This window comes from Elephas maximus, chromosome 6 (assembly GCF_024166365.1).
Source record: "Elephas maximus indicus isolate mEleMax1 chromosome 6, mEleMax1 primary haplotype, whole genome shotgun sequence".
Lineage (NCBI taxonomy): Eukaryota > Metazoa > Chordata > Mammalia > Proboscidea > Elephantidae > Elephas > Elephas maximus.
The window spans coordinates 70,205,526-70,226,229 of record NC_064824.1 but is presented as its reverse complement, the minus strand read 5'-3'; the positions used below and the strand labels follow the sequence as shown (position 1 = coordinate 70,226,229).

Sequence of the window (20,704 nt, the reverse complement as noted above, 5' to 3'; positions counted from 1 at the left end):
TTACCAGTTCTACACTTGGAAGTGATTTATAATGATGAGAAGAACTAAGACAGACATGTCAGTATTAAAACAGAAGAACTGAGGTCTAAGAATTGAAGTGGCTCAATACAGAAATGAAATATGTTAAGAAAAATCCTATGTCTAGAAATGAAATCTTAATCAAATGTTCCAGATAACAGTGTTAATAATAAACACTATGCATGGATTTTTATAGAATTAGAATATAACAAAACAAGCTTATGAGTAATTTTATCAATAATTTAGATCCTGGATAAGAATCAATGATTACCACACACTATAATAAATACAGAAGGCAGAGGAGACTGGTTGAGTATTGATCCTTGGACGTACCATGGAATTTGCTATTATGCATATTCTTCGTATCTACTTATTTTTCATATTTTTTCTTCCTCATGATATAGAATGCAGAAGCTCTTATAAAAATATATTTATCTGAGCTTTTGTCTGTTTTGATACTAAATTAATGTCTTAAATTGGTAAACTATTAAAAAATATCTCTGTGAGAAAAGTAGGGAACATCTTTATTATATCTTCCTTTTTTTTTAAATTTCATTGTGGTAAAATATATATAACACAACTTTGCCACTTTTAACTATTTTAAACGTACAATTTATGACATTAATTATATTTGCAATGTTGTACAACAATCACCACTATCCATTTTCAAAGCCTTTTCATCACCCCAAACAGAAATTCAAGACCCTTTAAGCAATAACCCCTCATTTCTCCCTCTCCCAGCCCCTGGTAACCACTAATATACATTTGTCTATTCTAGATACTTCATATAGATGGGATCGTACAATATTTGTCCTTTGATGTCATATTTTACTTAGTCTAATGTTTTCAAGGTTCATTCATGTATGAGAACTTCATTTCTCTTTATAGCTGAATAATATTTCACTGTATGTATACATTTCGTTTATCCATTCATCTGTTGATGAACATCTAGGTATACCATTAGAATTCTGACTATTGTGAATAACACTGCAGTGAACAATGGTGTATAAGTATCTGTCAGAGCTCCTGCTTTCAAGTCTTCTGGATATATACCTAAGAGTGGAACTGCTGGGTCTTATGACACATTTATGCTTAACTTTTTGAGGAAATCAAACCATTTTCCACAGTGGCTGTACCATTTTTACTTTCCCACCAGCAATGGGCAAGGATTATAATTTCTCCATGTTCTTGCCAACACTTATTATTTTCCATTTTTCTGATTGTTAGAAAATATTTTCTAAAATCTCTATTTGCCTTTTCATATTATTTGCTAGTCTTCAAAATGGCTACTTGGAAGATTCAAAATATATATGAATACAATATTTTCAAAAGTCTGTGACAGTTATCTGTGCTTACTGTTTGTACCTACAACCTATTCTTGTTTCGCACTTCATCTGTTTAACAAATATTTATTGAGCAACTATTCTGGGCATCACACAGTCTTTTTTTTTTTTTTAACATTCAACCTTCAGGGGGGAAAGAAGCCTATTTTCTTGGGATATAAAAGAAACATAAATAATTATAAAATGTAATGAGTATTTTCTGATAAAAGTATAGGATCTGATAATGGAGTCCTTCATTTAATAAAATATTTCATAAGAAAGACACTTCATTAAGCTACTGACCTACGTGTTTCTTTGACTCCTTTCTAGACACTTGAAAGTATTTTACTTTGCTTTTTGAGTTTTGCAACTGCGAAATCATCTGGATGTTAAAAATGAAATTGTTCATTAAAAGCCTTTAGGAAACATAGAAAATTGAATAGAGTATTCTCTTTGAACACACTGGAAGCAGCAGGGAAGAGTATGATGATTTCATTCAAAGCAGTGATATTTTATTAGGTGGTGATTAGGTGAGACAATAAAGGTAAAACCCTAAAATCAAATACAATCCAAAAGAAAAGTATATCATGAAAGAGACTTTATTTCAGGTATACTTCATAAAATACCTCCTTTGACATGAATTTGAGTTGGAAAGATACCAATAAGACATATGTAGAGCAAATGTTCAAGTATTCTAAGTAGGATAAAATGATACAGGAAATATCAGCAATAAAAGAATCTTGGGCTATACCTTCACACAAAATGATATGATGGAAAAAGGTTGAATTAATTTAAACAACTAAAAATCTGACTGACTTCAACTATTCAGTGACTATTTCTACCTCATCCCCACCCTTACTTGAGTTTCATGGTTTAGATACAAAATAATTATTACTAAAAATATGTCCTCATTAATAGAAACTGTAGTCCTTGAATGCTCCATCACAGCTAATTCTCATCAGATGTTTAATTTTTATTTATTTATTTAAAAGCTATTTATTCATCAACAAATGTATAAAATTTATGATCTACATACCCAAAGGCACAATTACAATTTAAAAAAAACAAAAACTACCAAAGCACAGATAATCCAAGTTTGAGAATGATGAAAGGCTAAGAAAATTAGAAAAGGTTAGTGCTTCTACAATGTGAAGTTCCTATGTAAAATTACTTAGGCTTGTTATTTAAAAGAAAGGCAATTAACCATTTGGTGAAAACTTAAGTTCACAGAGAAAACCACTCTGCTAGCATGTGTCGAGTTCAAGGCTCTCTATACCAGAAATGGAACACAATGTTACCTTCAGGGATTTTAATAAATCTAGGGAACACTGCTAGCAAAAGAGCTGCTGTCCAAATAGACTGACACACACACAGGCCAATGTAGCCCCTAATGACAGAGTAAGATAATGACAGGCCCCACTCAAAATCAGCAGGAAGAGGAAGATCAATCTTGGCAGAGTGAAGGAAAAATGCTGGCTTTCTTCATGTTAGCTCATCTCATACATATCTAGCTTCAGCAGCTGCCCAGTGCTGTGGTGCTCTGCATTAACTACACAGTGGATCAATAACAATTACACCTTCTCAAAAACATGACACATAGCAGGATTGGGTTGACATTTCACTTAGGCCAACATTGATCTCAGTGCATCTGATTCCAGCCCTAAATTCAACTCAGGCCTGGGTTTACTTGGAATAAACACAGAGTTAAAGACAAAAAAGGAAACCAGCTGCTTGCGTCTGGGTCTAGAAGTAAACAGCACTTCCATCGGTGCAGTTCACATTTTCAATCTGCTCTTCTTCCTGTTGCTACCAGCAATTCTGAAGTTGATCAAAGACTATTTTTTATATGATTTACTCACCGTGACATCAATGTTGATAATATCGCCATTCTGAAGAGGTCGACTGAAACATAAACAGAAAAAAAATGGTGACAGATAGACCTCAATAAAAGGAATATAAAAATAAAGGCCTAATGACCATTATCACAAAGCCCAATGAGTTCTCAATGATAATTTGGAGTGGAGGAGGAAAAAATGGGATAATCATGTCTAATCTTTAACTTTTGCTAGTCACAGTCATTTTTATAAGAAATACATAGTACAAACATACTGCCATTGTTTAAAAATCTCCTATTCTTAAAAAGATGTACTTAGTAGTTGCCTTAATTTTGCAAAGAGCCAAAACAATAGTTGATGACCAATATTTGCCAGCATTTGGATTTTTACCATTCATGTGGTTAAAATCAAGGAAGGTAGAAAAAATATTTAATGCACAACCATTGTTTTTGGATTACGTACTACTTTAAGAAACATGAAATGGCAGTGTTATGTCCACTTAGAAGCAAAGTGCCTCAAAATTTTTGCTTTACCGTAATCAACTTTAGAAGTTTGCAGGTGGGTTTCAATTAAACTGTCTTTCAGCATATGTTACAGAGCTTAGTTTCATGTTTTAGCTTTCAAAGGAACAATATATTATTAAGAAATGAATACCTGTCAGGAATACCATGACATAACACGTTGTTTACAGAGGTACAAACAGATTTTGGAAAACCTCCATAGCCTAGAGGTGAGGGATAGGCATTATGACTGATGATTTCCTGATGAACAAGAGCATCTATCTCTTCAGTTGTCATGTCAACCTAAAATATTAAATAAAGAAATTGTGTGGCGACAGTTGACACTTTCTATATTTATTGACTATGCTTACAGCAACAGCACTTCTGGATAAGATTATATAAATTTACTGCAATAAACGTGTGGACAGTATCTTAATTAATTATGATTAATATTAAAATCCTATATTGTGCTTTTTTACATTTATTTGGGTATATGATGGTGTTATCAACTATTAGGAAATGGACATTTCAAACTCGAGGGTCATTAAATCATCTGTGAGTCATTAAATGACATGACTGCCAATTTCAAAAATACATTCTTAGGCAATTCCTTCCTCTTCATCAGTGGTTAGCACCCTGGGCTACCTAAGGAATATAAATAAATGTTCAAAAGATACTCAGTTTAGATGAAAAAGCTTGAAAGTAGGTCAATCTATACCTATTTTCTCCATGAAACATTAACACAGGTTTTGCAACAGTGACGTGGAGATTATAAATCATTACTTTTAAAGCTGTGCCTGATACATTTTGTAGAGATTTGGTTTTCACTAAACTTGATTTCTTTAATGTCCAAATAAAGAAGGGAATTAAAAAAAAAAAGATTTTCCCCTCACTAGAATGTATACAATTGCCCCCAAACTAAAAGAAAATTAAAATAAAATTTTATGCAAGCATGAAAATTATGTCCATAAACTCATAAATCATTAAAAATTCTAAAACAAAAATAAACCCTTTTATTTAAAAATTATTTCTTCAATAATTTCCTTTGTGTTTTTTTATTTTCACAGTATGCTTAGCTATCTTGCTCTAACAAGTTTATTACACAGATGACCCCATAAAGGATTTCATCTTTGAGTCTCACTTCCTAAATCCTGCCCACTTTTTTGTGACTGCTGGCCATATCTTCTTTTCTGAACTTTATGTAGCAGGGTCTTTCAGATTAATTGTGAAAGAACTAAATCTTGTTGCACATAATTACGCTGTTATACTACCTACATCTCTGTGTACTTGGTCTGATCTTCTTTGCAGACATAAGGCAAGAAAGCAGGTGATAGAGGACGAGGTAGAGCAACTCTCCAGGCACACAGAAATAATGCAGTGAATAAAACGGAAGCTACAGGCAGGAGTAAATGGGCAAAAGTCAAAGCCGTCTGCCACTGATCAACTTGGACAGGCTGACTGAGCCAAAAGTTATGTCTAAAATTCGGTTACTTAAATTTGAATTTAGTACCACCTCTTGAATATAAATATAAAATAATAAAATCCCTTTTCCCTCATCCCAAAGCCTTATTTAATTTTTAATAGATTAGATGCACATAAAAGCAGGGCTAAAGGGAAAGGGAAGAAAAGAAGAGGGTTTGTTGTCCCTTGTGTAAGTTCTTCTGAGGCTTGGTGAAACATCACCTTTAAATTCTTCCCAGCCAGGAGGAGGACATGACGGGCCAGCTGACAAGCCTGACGAAGCCCTTGTATCTGATCTTCATTCTTAACTTCTATGCTGTCTCCCCAGTCGGGTACAATGCCTGTCGTCACATAGTCTGGCTTCTTTATGTGCTTGGGGAAAAAGGATTGAAAATGAAGATCAGAACCCAGTGCACGACAATGGGATCATTTTCTCGGACACGGCCTCCTGCTTCATGGAGCTCTGCCCTTCCTGCCGGAGCACCGACCTCCTTAAGCCAGCACAACAGACCCTCCAGGCTGTCCCTAGTTCCTTCCCCTGCCCTTTTGAACTTAACATTGCCTGTTAGTGCTGTCTCTGGATGGTCCCTTAACCCTACTGTGCTTTGAGTCAAGTTGGACTGAAGTAGACTTCTGGGTCAAAACAAACAGTATTTTTCTTTTCTTCCTCCTCCCAACCCCGTTAGAAACATATTGCCATTGATGAAAAATAGGGCCAAGCTTCCAAACTGCCAAATGGCCAATTAAGGGCACTTTCATCTTCTTACCACAAAGATGAAATTTATGCAAAAGATCACTCACAACACCCTCTCTGAATGAATATATGTAAAAGGGCTGGCTGTCAATTGAAGCCTATTACCCACACACTTTTCTTACACTTTTGGAACCATACCCAAACTAAGGGAGTGGGGGGGGGGGAGGGGAGATGGGGGTAGAAAGACTGAAAATTAAACAGCTTTCTTTTTTTTTCCAAGTACATCAAACTACCTAGAACAGTGCCATCATTTGCCAAATACAAAAAACAAAACAAAAACACCAAAACATTCAACTCTGATCACCCTTGTAGAATATTCTATACTACTTACTTAAATCCTTGGGCAGAATTCAGAAAACAAATAATATCTTATACACAGAGCTTCTTTCAGTTCCAAGATTTTGCACAGCTCTTTTTCACACTATTTATAGAAACTGCTACCCAAGCATTGTTGACTCGTACACAGTAAGGCTACACAGTAGTTTGGGATAGGAAGCTGAGGAAGATAACACTATTCAGAAACATCAGAGAATTCCGGAACGGCTGGGGTTAGGGATCTCGTCTTTGTGAAGCGCATCCTGCAGGATTTGAAGGCCTTGGCTTATTCTCACGTTCAGATGGGCGTTTCTGACGCTGGTACCGCCATAGCCTAGCTTCCCACAGCGCAGGTTGCCTCTCCAAAAGCTTCACCTCCAGAGCTCATCCCCTGAAGAGTCGGGTACACTATACTCAGCAATCTGGCAAGGTTATAGCTACAGGCAGAGGGGCTGTTGGGTCATCACTGAACTTCTAAAACAATACTTCGTCATCTCTCTGGACATTGTTTTTGCTTTTTGACTAAGAAAATAAATGTCAATTTTGTGAGTAATACCAAGTGCTGGCCCTCAATCTGATGGCTGGACCTCAACTGAGCAGGAATGTGCTCTGGGCTCTGGTGGCCCTTCTGCTTGTCAGTCTTTGCCATGAAAATGATCCACTCACCTTCAGAGAGTATAACATACTTAATGTGGGCTCACTGTAAAAAACCAAAAAGCTTAAAAAGGGAAAAGTAGGTAATCTTTTGTGACAAATTCATATATTTTTTAGCTATTCTTGTTCTTCCCAAATAATTCACACACCTCCTTTATACTGCATTTTGAAAAATGGACAGACTGCCTTTCTACAGAACTGTAAGCTCTGAAAAAAAATCAAGAATGCTCTGAGACATTTTATTTAATTTACACTAAAGAACGATTCAAAAACAGCACCATCAATAATGTGGAAACTGTAAGCGCAGACTTTAGAAAAATATCTAGTGTGCTGGTTTCAAGTAATCTCTCTTGAGAAATCTTAATTTTCCTCCAAAAAAGTTAGGAAACTACATATGCGTTGCTTTATCTTCATGTTAGAAATTTCATAAAGAAAATTTCATGATAGAAATTTTAATTCTAAATGGAGCTAAGCAGTTGTAAGCTCAGCCTTATTTTTTTATTTTGTAAAGAATTAATGTTACAGAATTATGGGATGTTAAAACTTCTCATATCAGGTGTTTGTGTTTTAAATCACAAACCAAATTTAAAATTCATGATTCAAATGCCCTAGAAATCAAAAGCGCAACAGCATTTGATTGCTTCTACAGTAAACCTTTATACCGGCCAGAAAAAGTAGCAGATAAGAGGCAATACAGTACCTTAGGGACTGGATGAGCTGGAGAAACTGCAGCTGGCAAAACTATACTGTGTGAAATATCTCTTTGTCTCCGGAAAAAGAAATTTCTTCTTTGTTGGCTGCCTGACTGCTTGTGTGAGTAGATGTGATTGAGTGCTGAAGAGAAAATTCTGTGACAACCTATGAGCAGAAATAAACATATTTTAAGTAAAAAAAACCCTAATATAGTGCTGCACTTTAAGATGCTGTGTTGTTACCTATTAAATTATTATTCTAATCCTTTACTGGCTCAAAAACGAAAAGCCCAAATATTAGAAAGGAAAGCAGTGGTATTCTGAGTTCTAGTACAATAGTAGCACAGCTTATTTATTAGCTAATACTATGTTTACATGAATGTTTGGCAACGGGAAACTCAACTCTAATGGGAAACACACATATAGAAACATCTGCTAAGCACTAGGTCTGTAAGACAAAACAAGACAAAAACAATTTCTTCTGTGGTACCTTACGTGGCAATGTCCAAGATGACCCTGGATTCAGGGCACTGTTTTGATGGCTTTATACTTTTTAAAGCCGTTTTCTTTTCAAGAAACATGGACAAATTGCCAGCTGCACTTTTTGCCCTCCATAGGATTACTACTCTGTGTTAAGTTCATGTGCAGTGAAGCATTATACTGAAATTCATTGTGATGAATGCTCAAGTGGGATAAAGACCAAATGGCAAAAATGTAGGGTGTAACCCCAAAAGAAAATGAACACAGGGTACTAAAATACCCACAATGGGAATTTAGAAGTATCTATCAAAATTTTAAATGCACATATCCTTGATTCAGTAATTCATCGTCCAGACTTGATCCTGTGGATATTATCATGAATGTGTGCAATGATGAATGTGTAAAGATGTACCCTCAGTGCAGCACTGTTTATAGTAGGAAAAAAAGGGAGAAACAACCTAAATGTCCATCAGTAGGGAACTGGTTGAATATATTATGCCGTACCCACAAAACAGAAAACTATGGAGTTTCTAAAAATAAGCTAAATCACATCTCTACGTATTGATATGGAAAGAGGTAACAATACATTGTCGGGGAAAAAAGGTGTTGAGCAATATGTATAAATAAGCCTACTAATATAAAAAAGGTCTACACAGTTATATAAGCTTGTATATGCCTATACAATTTCCAAAAATCAATATTCATCAACAGTGATTATTTTGGGAGCCTGTGATCAGGCTGGGTGTTGGGAGACTTTTTAATTTTCTTCTATGCTGTCACATTTTTTTAAAAACCATCTACTTTCACGACTTTTATAATTAAAACAATAGTTCAAAAAATTTTCAACATGCCACAACTGCATGACAGAACAGTTTGAAGGCAGATGGTCTAGATAAGGGGTCAGCAAACTACAGACCAAGGGCCAAATCTAGCTTGCTGCCTGTTACTGTACAGCCCATGAGCTAAAAATGAGTTTTATATTTATAAATGGTTGAAAAGCAAATTTTTGTGACATTATACTAAATCCAAATTTCAGTGCTCATAAATATAAGTTATTTGGAACATAGCCACACTTATTCACTTACAGCTGTCTATGGCTCCTTTTAAGTTATTGTTATGGATTGAACTGTGGCCCCCCTCCCCCAAATGTATGTCAACTTGGCTAGTCCATGATTCCCAGTATTGTGTGATTGTCCACCATTTTGTCAACTGATGTGATTTTCCTAAGTGTTGTAAATCCTACCTTTATGATGTCGATGAGGTGGGATTATGGGCAGTTAATGAGCCAGGACTCAATCTACAAGATTAGGTTGCATTTTGAGTTAATCTCTTTTGAGACATAAAACAGAGAAGCAAGCAGAGAGATGCGGGACCTCAAATCATCAAGAAACAAAAGGCAGAATAGTGCGCCCTTGGACCCAGAGTCCCTGCACTGAGAAGCTCCTTGACAGTGGAAGATTGATGATGAAGACCTTCCTCCAGAGCAGGCAGAGAAAGAAAGCCTTTTCCTGGAGCTGGTACCCTGAATTCGGACTTGTAGCCTCCTAGACTGTGAGAGTAAATTTCTCTTTGTTAAAGTCATCCACTTGTTGTATTCCTGTTACAGCAGCACTAGATAACTAAGACAGCTATAATATTAGGCAGAGTTGAGCAGTTGTGATGGAGACCATACAGCCCACGAAGGGTAAAATATTTACTATCTGGTCTTTTACAGACAAAGTTTGCTGACCTCTGGTCTAAAGAACTGGTTCTCAAAATATGGTACTCAGGCTGGCAGCATCAGCATCACATGGAAAAGAGATTCAGATACTCAGGTCCCTCCTTGATCTATTGACCCAGAAACTCTTGGTGAATCTGAGCTTTCACAAGCCCTCATGTTAATGCTGATGCCCACTCAAGTTTGAGAACCACTGGCCTAGAGTAACATTTCAGCTGTGAAACATAATGGGAACAGGCACTGCAGGTGAGTACTGACCCCCAAACTCAAGATGTCTAATTGAATTGGAAAAAGGCACTGACACAAAGCCCAATGATTCAGTGTCATAAGTTTCACTAAATTATGTTCTTCTGTAAAGTTGAATGTAACAATATTGAGTCAAACTTACAGAGGTGTTTTGGGTATCATTTTAAACAATTCTAAACGTCAGACGAAATGCCAGTAATATAATTGCTTTAAAAAAATTAATTGCTTGAGAGAGGCAGGTACATATTCCCTGAGGCTTGCGGAGTACAATACTTCCCTAAAGAAAACATCACCAGGCGAAGAATTGTCAGGTGGTACATGAGGGGCAGGCTGGTGTTCTAGGGAAAGCAGATCAGAAAGCAGAAGCATGGACTCTTGGCTCATCTCTACCCCTTGTTATCTGTGTGACCCTCAGCAAGTTTCCTCTTTCAAATCAGGTAAGAATTAATTGGAATAAGGTATGTCAAAGTGCCTCACATTTCGTGGTTGCCCAGTAAATGATAGTTTCCTTAAGAGTATTTGAGGAGTAAAACGGAGAACATGGCCTTCACTATAGTTTCTACTACTGGGCACATATTATGTGTCAGTTACTATACTGTTCTCTACAAACCATATTACTTTTCTCACAGGTATGAGAGAAAATGAGCTAACACATATAGAAACACTCAGAAAATGTAAAAAGCATCATAAGACGATTAAATTGCTATTATTAAATTGTTTATCCCAAAGTGGTGGTGGGTTGACTTAATCTATCCATTCTCTCAAGCCAAGCTCCCTTTGTTGACCAAATGCATGCCTCAGCAAGGTGGCTGACAGAAGCTAACAGGTCTGCAGATATGGAATGGAAAATCTGGGTCCCAGCTAAGGCAAAAGAAAGACTTACGTGAAATCAATCCAAGATTTGGGGGTGGGGGGCCCTAATTGCATCTCTAGGTAGGAGCATATACATAACACAAACTCAGTGTTTCCATTACAAGGGAAGTGCATATTATGATTACTATTAATAATGATAATAATAAAACTAGCAATGATTTAAAAAAAAAAAAAAGAAAGAAACCCTGTTGCCATCAAGTTGATTCAGACTCATAGCGACCCTATAGGACGGAGGAGAACTGCCCCATAGGGCTTCCAAGGAGTGGTTGGTGGATTCAAACTGCCGACCTTTTGGTCAGCAGCTAAGCTCTTAACCACTGTGCCACTAGGGCCCCAGTACAGAGAATAGTGGCTAATATTGAAATAGACACTTTCTTCCTGTTAAGCACAGTGCTAAAAAAATAAAAATAAAAGCCTAACCCACTGCCATCAAGTCGATTCCAACTCATAGTGACCCTATAGGACAGAGTAGAACTGACCCATGGGGTTTCAATAGCTGTAATCACAGTGGGTAATTTTTACAGAAGCAGGCTGCTACATCTTTCTCCTGTGGACAGGCTGGTGGGTTCAAACTTTCAACCTTTAGGTTAGCAGCCAAGTGCTTGACCACTGTGCCACCAGGGCTCCTAGCACAGTGCTAAGTGTTCTCTCTATATTATCTCTGGTCCTTACCAGCCCTGCTAGGTAGGCAGGCATTGGTTAACATCACTATTTTACAGATGAGGAACTAAGGCTCAGAAGAGTTATGTGAGTCCCCAGACTCACACCTCTGGTGAACAGTGAGCCCGCGCTCAAGCCCCCTAAGTCCAAATCCAATGGAGTCTCTGCCATTCCAAGCTGATTTCAACATGGTAGAGGGGCACTGTAAGGTCTATTAGCTAGCATGCTTTGCTGTATAATGAATGTGTTTTTTCAGGGATTAAATTTTGATCAAAAAATTTTTCTTCATCATGCAAAATGTAAATGCCATGGGACCAGCTAACATTTAGAATGAAGGTACTTTTCATGAAAATTCTTAGAAATGATCTAATTGGGAGGCATTGTGGTAGAGTGAAAATACCATGAGCTTTGAAATCAGACAGGCCTGAGTTACCAAGCCTTCTGAGCTCCACTTTCTTCACCGTTAAATAGGAACAGTAGTGCTTTCTCCACCACTGGCTACTGCAAGTGTTAGCTGAGAATACAAACGATATATGTAAACAATCTTACTCAGTTTTGATTCCAGGCTAGCGCACCTCACGAGCAGCCAGCACCCATCTGTCAATGGAGGGTTATGTGTTGCCATGAAGCTGAACAGGTTTCAGTGGTGCTTCCAGACTAAGACAGACTAGGAGGAAAGGCGTGGTGATCTACTTCCAAAAAATTAGCCAATGAAAACTGATCGTGGGGATGGTGCAGGATTGGGCAGTGTTCAGTTCTGTTGTGCAGGGGGTCACTATGAGTTGGGGGCTGACCTGATAGCAGCTAACAACTACAACATCATCTTAAAAAAAACAGGTGCTCCATGAAAGTTATTTTTTTTTTCCTTTCCCTTCTCAACTCCTCAATGCCTTTGCCTGTGGAGCCTCTAAATTTGTTCTTTCACTCAACGATGGCTTACTAACTCCTACTATATGCCATGCTCTAGACGCAGGGAATACAGTGGTGAACAAGATGATAAGATCCCTGCTGTCACAGAGCTTATGTTCTTTGTGGTGGGAGGCAGACAATAAGCAAGTAAACAAATACATCAGATTATACGGGATGGTGATATGCGTGATGAAAAAGTGCCACAGTGACATGGCATTGCCTGGCATCTTGGAGCCAAGGTTCTACACCTGGTCATTCCAAGAGCTAAAGTGTGTGGGCTTGAGCAACAACAGTGAACACTGACTGAAAGCTTACTGGTGCCAAGTTCTGTGCTGAGCGCTTGGTAGACCTAACTCACTGAGATACAGAAGGGTTAGGAAAATGAGGGAGTTGGACTTCACAACCTTTAAGGTCTTTTCTAGCTCTGATGTCCGTGCTTTCACTCAGCAGTATTTGCTTGAATATGCTACATCCCAGGAAATGGGGTGATGTAGCCTCCGATCAATTTCAGGACTCAGGATTTTTTTCAATGCGGCTGATTACATAAAAGAGAGATCCTCTTTATCAGTATTATCAAGTTCAAGTACACAGTCATTATAGGGGGAATCTTTCTATGTATTTAAACTTGAGGCATGACATCATCAAGAATCTACTAGGATATCCGGATGAGGCTTTTGAGACATCACTTTTAGGATGAACAGTGTTGCCAAGGTACCTGTCCTGCCAAATGAGAGACTCGCTGCTGAAAAGATGCAGGCACACCTACAAATGACTGGATGGCAACATTCTAAACATCAGGAATACAGCTTGAACGTATTCAATCTGTTGACAATTATGTTTCTGTAGTGTACTCAGCAATTCCAGTTTCATAAGATACTTTTGTATTTGAAGTGAAATCTTTTATTTCAATCTGATAAAAGACACCCTACAAATGTTGTCACAAGGTAACAGGATAATAAGGTACCACACCGTGTTTATTCCACTAACTATTCATTACAAACTGGAAAAAAAATTCTAATGTTTTCACAGGTGAAATGAAGAAATGGGCTTAAATCAACAAATGCTTTTACAAGATAATGGTCCTCTAATTAACCTGGCAAAAAAAAGGGAGGGGTTGGGGTGGGGGGGACGCCCTCAACCCTGTTTATCATATTGTCATTAATAAGTAGTAATTAACAAATTTTCCAACCACAGAGGGAGCACAATTAAAATCCCCAGTCCCCATTATATTCAGGGACATGGAAAGGACACCCAAATGGCTTCTAGGAAAAGTCTTTGGGTTTCCTATGCGTTTCCTTTCTTTATAAAAGCACTACCTTAGGAGTCCCTGCGTGGCGCTAGACTACTAACTGAAAGGCTGGTGATTGGAACCCACCAGAGGTGCCTCAGACAGCAGGCTTGGCAGTCTGCTTCCGAAAGGTCATGGCCTTGAAAACCCTACACAGCACAGTTCTACTTTGGAACACACGGGATTGCCATAAATTAGAATCAAGTCCACGCAATTGTTTTTTTTTTTTTTCCTCCTAGTATGTGCTTTATTATAACTACATCTAACTTCCATGTTGTTACCATCAATGTTACAACTTATTTGCTGCACCATGTTGATCATCAGAAGTGGGAGCACCAACCAGGCTCCCAACTGCCACATGGTAGTCTCTCTACTTCTGCACATCACTCACCCAGAAGCCACAGCACACCTTTTGTTAAACCTGTTTTGGGGAAACCAGACTCAGGTGTGTACTAACTACTGCAAGGACAAGTTGACTAATCCGAGTTTAGGTGACCCTGGTGGGAAATCACCACAAACCTCCGGAGAGAAAGAGAGCCCTGAGCAGCAAAGGATTGCTTTGTACTAATTTGCTCTTCAAAGAGATGCTCGTAGTAAGCGTTGTTACTGTTGATTATGTAACAAAAACTCTGAATAGGGTTCTCTCAGACAGTAAATCTATATGTTATTTGTTATGAATCCTACAATATTTACTGTCACCAAAGGTAATAACAAGAATTATTTTCAGTGTTGCAAAAATTCTATCAGCGCTTAGTTTGAGCCGAACACGGAAAATTATAGGCAACTGCTTCTCTCCCTCCGTGGAGGAGCACGCCATGCTGCCTGCATGTCTTTTTAAATTGCTATATGTCTTCTGGATCCTGCAGCAGATATTTCATAATTCCAATTTGTATTTGTAATGCGAATCTAGGGTATGGTTTTAAATATTTTCATATTCAACTATAACATCCATTTCTAAAAGCTGCATTTTATTTCCCTCCACAGATTAGGCCTGAAAGGTGGGATTAGAGATTTCGAGTAGGATGGAGGGAGGAATTCATTTTCAATAACTAATGTTGCTGCACACAACATGCCCTGTATTTATTGGCCTCTTACTCAGGGTCCACTTTAATTGTTATCTGCTCATGCATTCTATACCACATAATGAACCGCTTCCATTTCACCCACTGAGCACTGGCTTTTTATGTGCACCTCTACTAATGACCCTTAATTAAGTCAATTTTACCCTTGAAAATGCGAGTTTTCTTTTCGTCAACAAGTATTTTTAAGGGAGAGGTCTGAAGGAACTTTCAAAGAGACATTTAAAATGCTTATTATTTTAAGCAGTTGTAAAACTGAACAAAGTACATTTGTACTCAAGTGTGAGCTACCAACTCCTATATTTTTCATTGTACGTTTCCAGGGAGGCACTTTCCCCCTGCAGTATGTCATCAGTCCTCAGATATGCCACATTTCAGAGGTATCAAGTATCTCGGTAGAAAAACCACACAATAAGGTAGCCTGGCACTACTTTACGTTAGCTAACAATGTCAACCAGAGATAATATGTAATTTAAAAGACACTCTGTAAAATGTCTCGTTGAATATATTTTTTCGTAATGATCAGCAAATGCCAAAGTCTGGTAACAAAACTATTATTTATAGCATATTAACATCTAATTGATTTTACAAATGGAGGCAATTATTTTGGATGAAGGGAGGATTGCCTGCCAGATTTAAATGATTTATGATTACCAAGAAAACAACAATGTTCTGCTAATTCATTTTCAAATATGGTTCTTACACTCATTGATGATTTTAATTTTAAACCAAATGACCTGCTTAAATAATACATTAACTTTAAAAAAGGCAAATTTGTAACAACAATCTGAGATATTCTTAACTGCTTAAAAATGTTGCTTCCTACAGTAGGTTCAGAAGGGACCACATCACAGGAATACATTTTCAAGGTGCCGATTTAGAACCATGGAAAGATCACACTTCGTGAACTCCAGCCGATGATCCAGAGTGGGAGCGCAGGCTCTTACAGCACCGTCTGCCTCAGGACCAAAAGCCGTCACTGCAAACGCATCCACGCCTTCTGTTTCCTGACCTAAAACGTTGACTGCCCGCTTGATAGGTCTGATAACTTGCACGAATTAATAGTCTGCATCATTCAAGATAGCTCCCTTATTGATTTTTATAATCTACTACTAAGATGTACACAGTTCAAAAATAAACGAGGAAGATTGAAGGTTCCTTCCAATTTCGAGGAGACTCTAAAGCAGAAGAGAAGCTCGCATTTCACAAGAAATAACCTGTGCGTTTGTGGAAGGAGAAAAACAACTAGAGGAATGCCCCAGGCTGAAGCAGATACTGACTGGGCAAAGCTAAAGGACAAGGGCCCTTGAAACTAAACAAAAGCAAATTCAGTCTGTTGACAGATGTTGATTACATCAAAGCAACAAGGAACTCTCCCAACTCCCAATTTTTTTAAACAATTAATACCTCTCTCCAATCTACACAGTGAGGACAAAGTAAGATTTTTAGACCAATCATAATAAACATTATTAAGCTTGTTTTTGAAAGTTTCAGTTCAGTTAAAGACTATTCTAGTGTATTTTTTGCTATGGGCTTCTCCAAACAGTGGTTTATTCATTCCCATGGACATGTCTGGGAAGCCAAGCTGGCCATGCCATCAGCCCCTTACTTCCAGGGGTTAACTACTCTGGCTGCCAAATAAAATACAGAGCGAGCCATGTAATTATGGAGACAGTCAAAGGGCAGGCTCTATTTTGAAATCTATTTGCACAGACAAGGTCTTCCAATTGAGCTTACAGGAAACAAGCTGGTAGAGAGTCTCCTTTTCCCCAGATGCTTTCCACACTTTTTCTCCAATTCAGGAAATCATGGATATGGACACCATTCACCACTGCTTCCTGGATTTCAAGCTAAGATGCCATTACGGAGAGAAGAGTAGATCTGTTTCACAAACTATATATTAAAAAAAAATTTTTTTTTTTCTTTTGCCTAATTAACAGCATTTGGCAAGAACCCCTGGGTGATAAAGCTACAGTGTTTATCAAACAACATTTCTAAAGAGGATGCAGGCCCAGTTGTTAGGCACGTGTTGGAAAACAGACCATTTTCTTTAACTCTCAAAATAAAGTACATAAGTCTAAAATATACTGGCATAAATATTTGTCTCAAATACAGACTCTACTAGACATCCAACAGTGCTGTCCTTCAAGTTTTTTACAGCCAAGACTGCTAAAACAGTAACAAAAATTCTATAGAAATAAAAAGGAAATGTGTAAAATATTGTAAGTGGCAAAAAGAGAGTCATAATTCACTTTTATGCTGAAATATGATGAGTTACAACTTGTCCTAGTCGCTAAATTCTCTGAGTTGGCAATTTCTGAGGCTGCATCATTCTCAAATTAAAAAAGGATTAGGCCAGTACTACTTACAAAACTAAAAACTCAAATGAAGGTGCAATAGACACTAGTCTGTGAATGTCAGAACTCACCATCAAGCCAGAAACAAAAGCCTGGGAGAGTTCTGGTTCCAGAGAAGATGGGCTGCTAAGTCAGCGAGAGTCAGATTGCTTCTGGGGAGAGGATGGAAGCCTGAGGGCACCCTCTTCCAATAATAACAACATTCAAGACTGGTGCCCAGGTCACAGCAAAACACGACCTTCCCCCAGGCTCCATCAAGAAGCTGGCTCCATGTTACTCCTCCTTGTCTTGAAAAATTCATCAATAGCAACGGATAGAGTATAATGTCAATGATAAGTTCAGAAATGGTTTAGGAAGATACTCCATTTTGCTTTGTTACAAAAGCTAAACTCGATAATATGTGATTATTCATTAATGTACACCTCTGTACCCAGGGATCTGTGATTTAAACAAAGAGCATTCTCTACTTCTTGGGAAATAAAATCACCCCAAAATACTCTACGAACATAAATAAATGAACATATCTACTTAAGAAAGTAGATTCACGTTTGTGGTCCTAGGACAAAAAGTTCCTTTATGCTGGCCCAACTACAGCCAACTATAGGGGGGAGAGGTGCCAAAGATTATAGTAAGAACCCCAAAAATCTAACATCAAAAAAAGATCATTTTGTGGTTAAGTGGAAGTTACACAGAAATGATTAATTTGTAAAAAGAAATAGAGCTATTGTATGAAATGTCTCTATTTAAGATAAAAAATGTTTTCTTCAAAATTTTAAATCTAAATCCGTCTATATAATCATGAAAAAGTGAGTCATATTGAAATAGTATATGCTTAGCAAATCTCATTGTCTCTCAGCTAAAGTTTAGAGAAAAGCAGCTTTTTAGCACTTTAACAATACATATACTCAGGCAACTTCTTGGACAAAGAAATACTGTATCCTTCCAAGGGAAATAAAGGAGCTGTTTATTAGGACCGCGGTTAAATGTAATAATTCATTCTACTTGAGCCCTGTGAAAAATGTCATCAAAATATCATATTCTTTGCCAGATTTTCTGGATGCCACACTATCATTTAAAAACAGAATAAAAGACAAGTTCTGATGAGAGTTGCAGCACAAAACCAAACGCTCCATCAAAATAACAGGAATGCGTCTCACACAGCCCAGCTACCCAGGGAATGCGCGCTTCTGGGTTAACACAGAACATCTGGCAAATTTCAGCTTTCCACAGTTTCGCAAAAGAAAGATTCCTGTCACCTCACATGCTTTGGTTAAAAAAGAAGAAAACTGAAGATTTTATATTAAAGCACACAAATAAGTACCAGAAAGAGCAATTTCACAGAAATCACACATGGAATTTAATGTTAAGGAAAATCCATGGTTTGTTTGATTTTTTTCAACTGATATAGTAAGAAAGTTCTTTAATTCTTAAAAAAAATACTATTGTTATGTAAAACACTACTCAAAATATTATTTGTTTGGATTATTTGGACTAAAATACCTAATAACAACAGAGGATGTGGGGTTTATAGTTATGATCAAAAGCACAGCTTTAATATAAATATTTTCCTATTATATTAAAGTGTTTGAATATAGCTAGCATAATTTTAGTCTTCATCTTATCTTACAATAGTGTCAACTGAAGTCTATATACCAGCATGCTCTAGTTATATTGTCGGAGGTATTCCTTTCTTTCTTTCTCTTTTTTTGATGAGCCAGTTAAAGTTATTTATGCAAACAGTTGGTATAAAATAGCTCAGAGCTTTGACCAAAACTGCAGTATGGATAAAACAAACAAAAAAAAACCCCACTATAACTTAATACTTTCCTGAGAATGTTTTCACTATACAACTCTAAGCAAAAGGCATGAAATAAAATGTTTGCATATAAATCTTATAGTGGTATTTTGACAATTGTGGGAATTTTGTCCCTGCCCTGTAACCAGGCGAGAGGAGTGGTAGGTAGGTAGGTTGGTCAATAATCACAACCTAAAATACGAAAGCTCATCAGGAAAACAATGTATTTCCAAGCTTCTGCAGTTGAGACTACACAGATGCAAGACAATAGAAGCTCGGATCACTCACCAAAGAGTTATTTTCACAAGAAAAATAAAGAGAAAATATACAGTAGCCTCTTAAGTAAGAGAAAAAGCTCCAGATTTTTGAAGGCAGCTTTTTGGACTGACATAGTTACATTGCCACAAATAATTTTATATTCAATTCAACTGTGTAGATTTGGTTAACTATGCAAATGAGCAATCCCTTACTCCATAGCTTTAGCCATTAAAGCAAAAAGTATAATGCATTAAAATGGTACAGGCTTAAAAGGAGAGTCTTATGGAAGAAGCCTTCTTAAGTCTGGCCAATGTTATCTTCTTTTTTTTTTAACATGGATTCTCAACTATAAAGCTGTTATTTTTTTTGTACTAAATATTAAAAATAAAAATCAACACCAGCAACAACAAAACATGTACTCTTATCTGTATAAAACAAGCTGTTTCTCATATCTAACAACACAATTTCATCTGAAAACCTTAGCTAAAATGGGAACCTAATTTGCTGTGTAAACTTTAACCGAAAACACAATAAAATATTATACGTAAAAAAAAAGAGAATACTTTAGCTGACCAAGTTCAGTCAATTAGTAGAAGGACAAATTCACCATCTCATTTTTAAAGTCTTCAATATATCCACAATGCTGAAGTAATTGATGTATAAAATGTTTTGAAACATATTTATTAACTAATGTGAAATATATTGGAAACCCTGGTGGCACAGTGGTTAAGTGCTACAGCTGCTAACCAAAGGGTTGGCAGTTCGAATCCGCCAGGCGCTCCTTGGAAACTCTATGGGGCAGTTCTACTCTGTTCTATACGGTCGCTACGAGTCGGAATCGACTCAATGGCACTGGGTTTGGTTTTGGTTTGGTGAAATATATTGAATACTTTTTGAACTATATTTCTACCACAATAATACAAAAATAAAACTAACAACCAGATGCCCCCCAAAAACATAACTAATCTCTAGATAAAAAGGAAGTACTATAAACACTGGGTTTCTGGGGATAATGCAAAATGGTGTGAAATTTAAAAGAATTTATATTTTGCTTCTGAATGCACCATGGGATTTCCCTCCAAAAGATGTGCCTCCCTAATTATAATTAAAAAAAAAAAAAAAAATTAGTTGAGTTTAAATTGGTTTTCCTTCTCTGAGCACTAGTTGGTTTACTTAGACAAGTTAGTTAAATTCACTAAGCCTCAGTTCTCTCATCTGCTAATAGGGATACTTGTTCATCTGCTAATAATACCTTTCTCATGGAGTTGCTATGATTATATGACATGATGTATGCAAAGTGGTAAAAGGTAAGCACTCAATAAATGGCAGTTACTAACATTGGTTACCTGATGGTGGGAGGTCACTCTAAAATAAACTAACCATCATCAGTAGGTAGATACCAACATGAAATTTCAGAATGTGCCTTGGATAACCCACAAAACAAATAATTCACAAAGTAATGAAGAGATTACTCTAGGTTGGGTCCCAGAG

General features: G+C 37.1%; 1 protein-coding gene across 1 annotated transcript in view; it reads right to left on the bottom strand.

The window, feature by feature from the left end:
- METAP1D (methionyl aminopeptidase type 1D, mitochondrial) overlaps positions 1-20,704 on the bottom strand; it is an 86,866-nt gene that overhangs the window by 10,364 nt on the left and 55,798 nt on the right. The window contains exons 2-5 of the mRNA XM_049887437.1: positions 7,560-7,717; positions 5,359-5,508; positions 3,830-3,978; positions 3,200-3,242 (exon numbers count right to left, since the gene is read on the bottom strand). Of these exons, the coding sequence (XP_049743394.1) occupies positions 3,200-3,242; positions 3,830-3,978; positions 5,359-5,508; positions 7,560-7,717 (500 nt within the window). The remainder of the gene's footprint in view (positions 1-3,199; positions 3,243-3,829; positions 3,979-5,358; positions 5,509-7,559; positions 7,718-20,704) is intronic.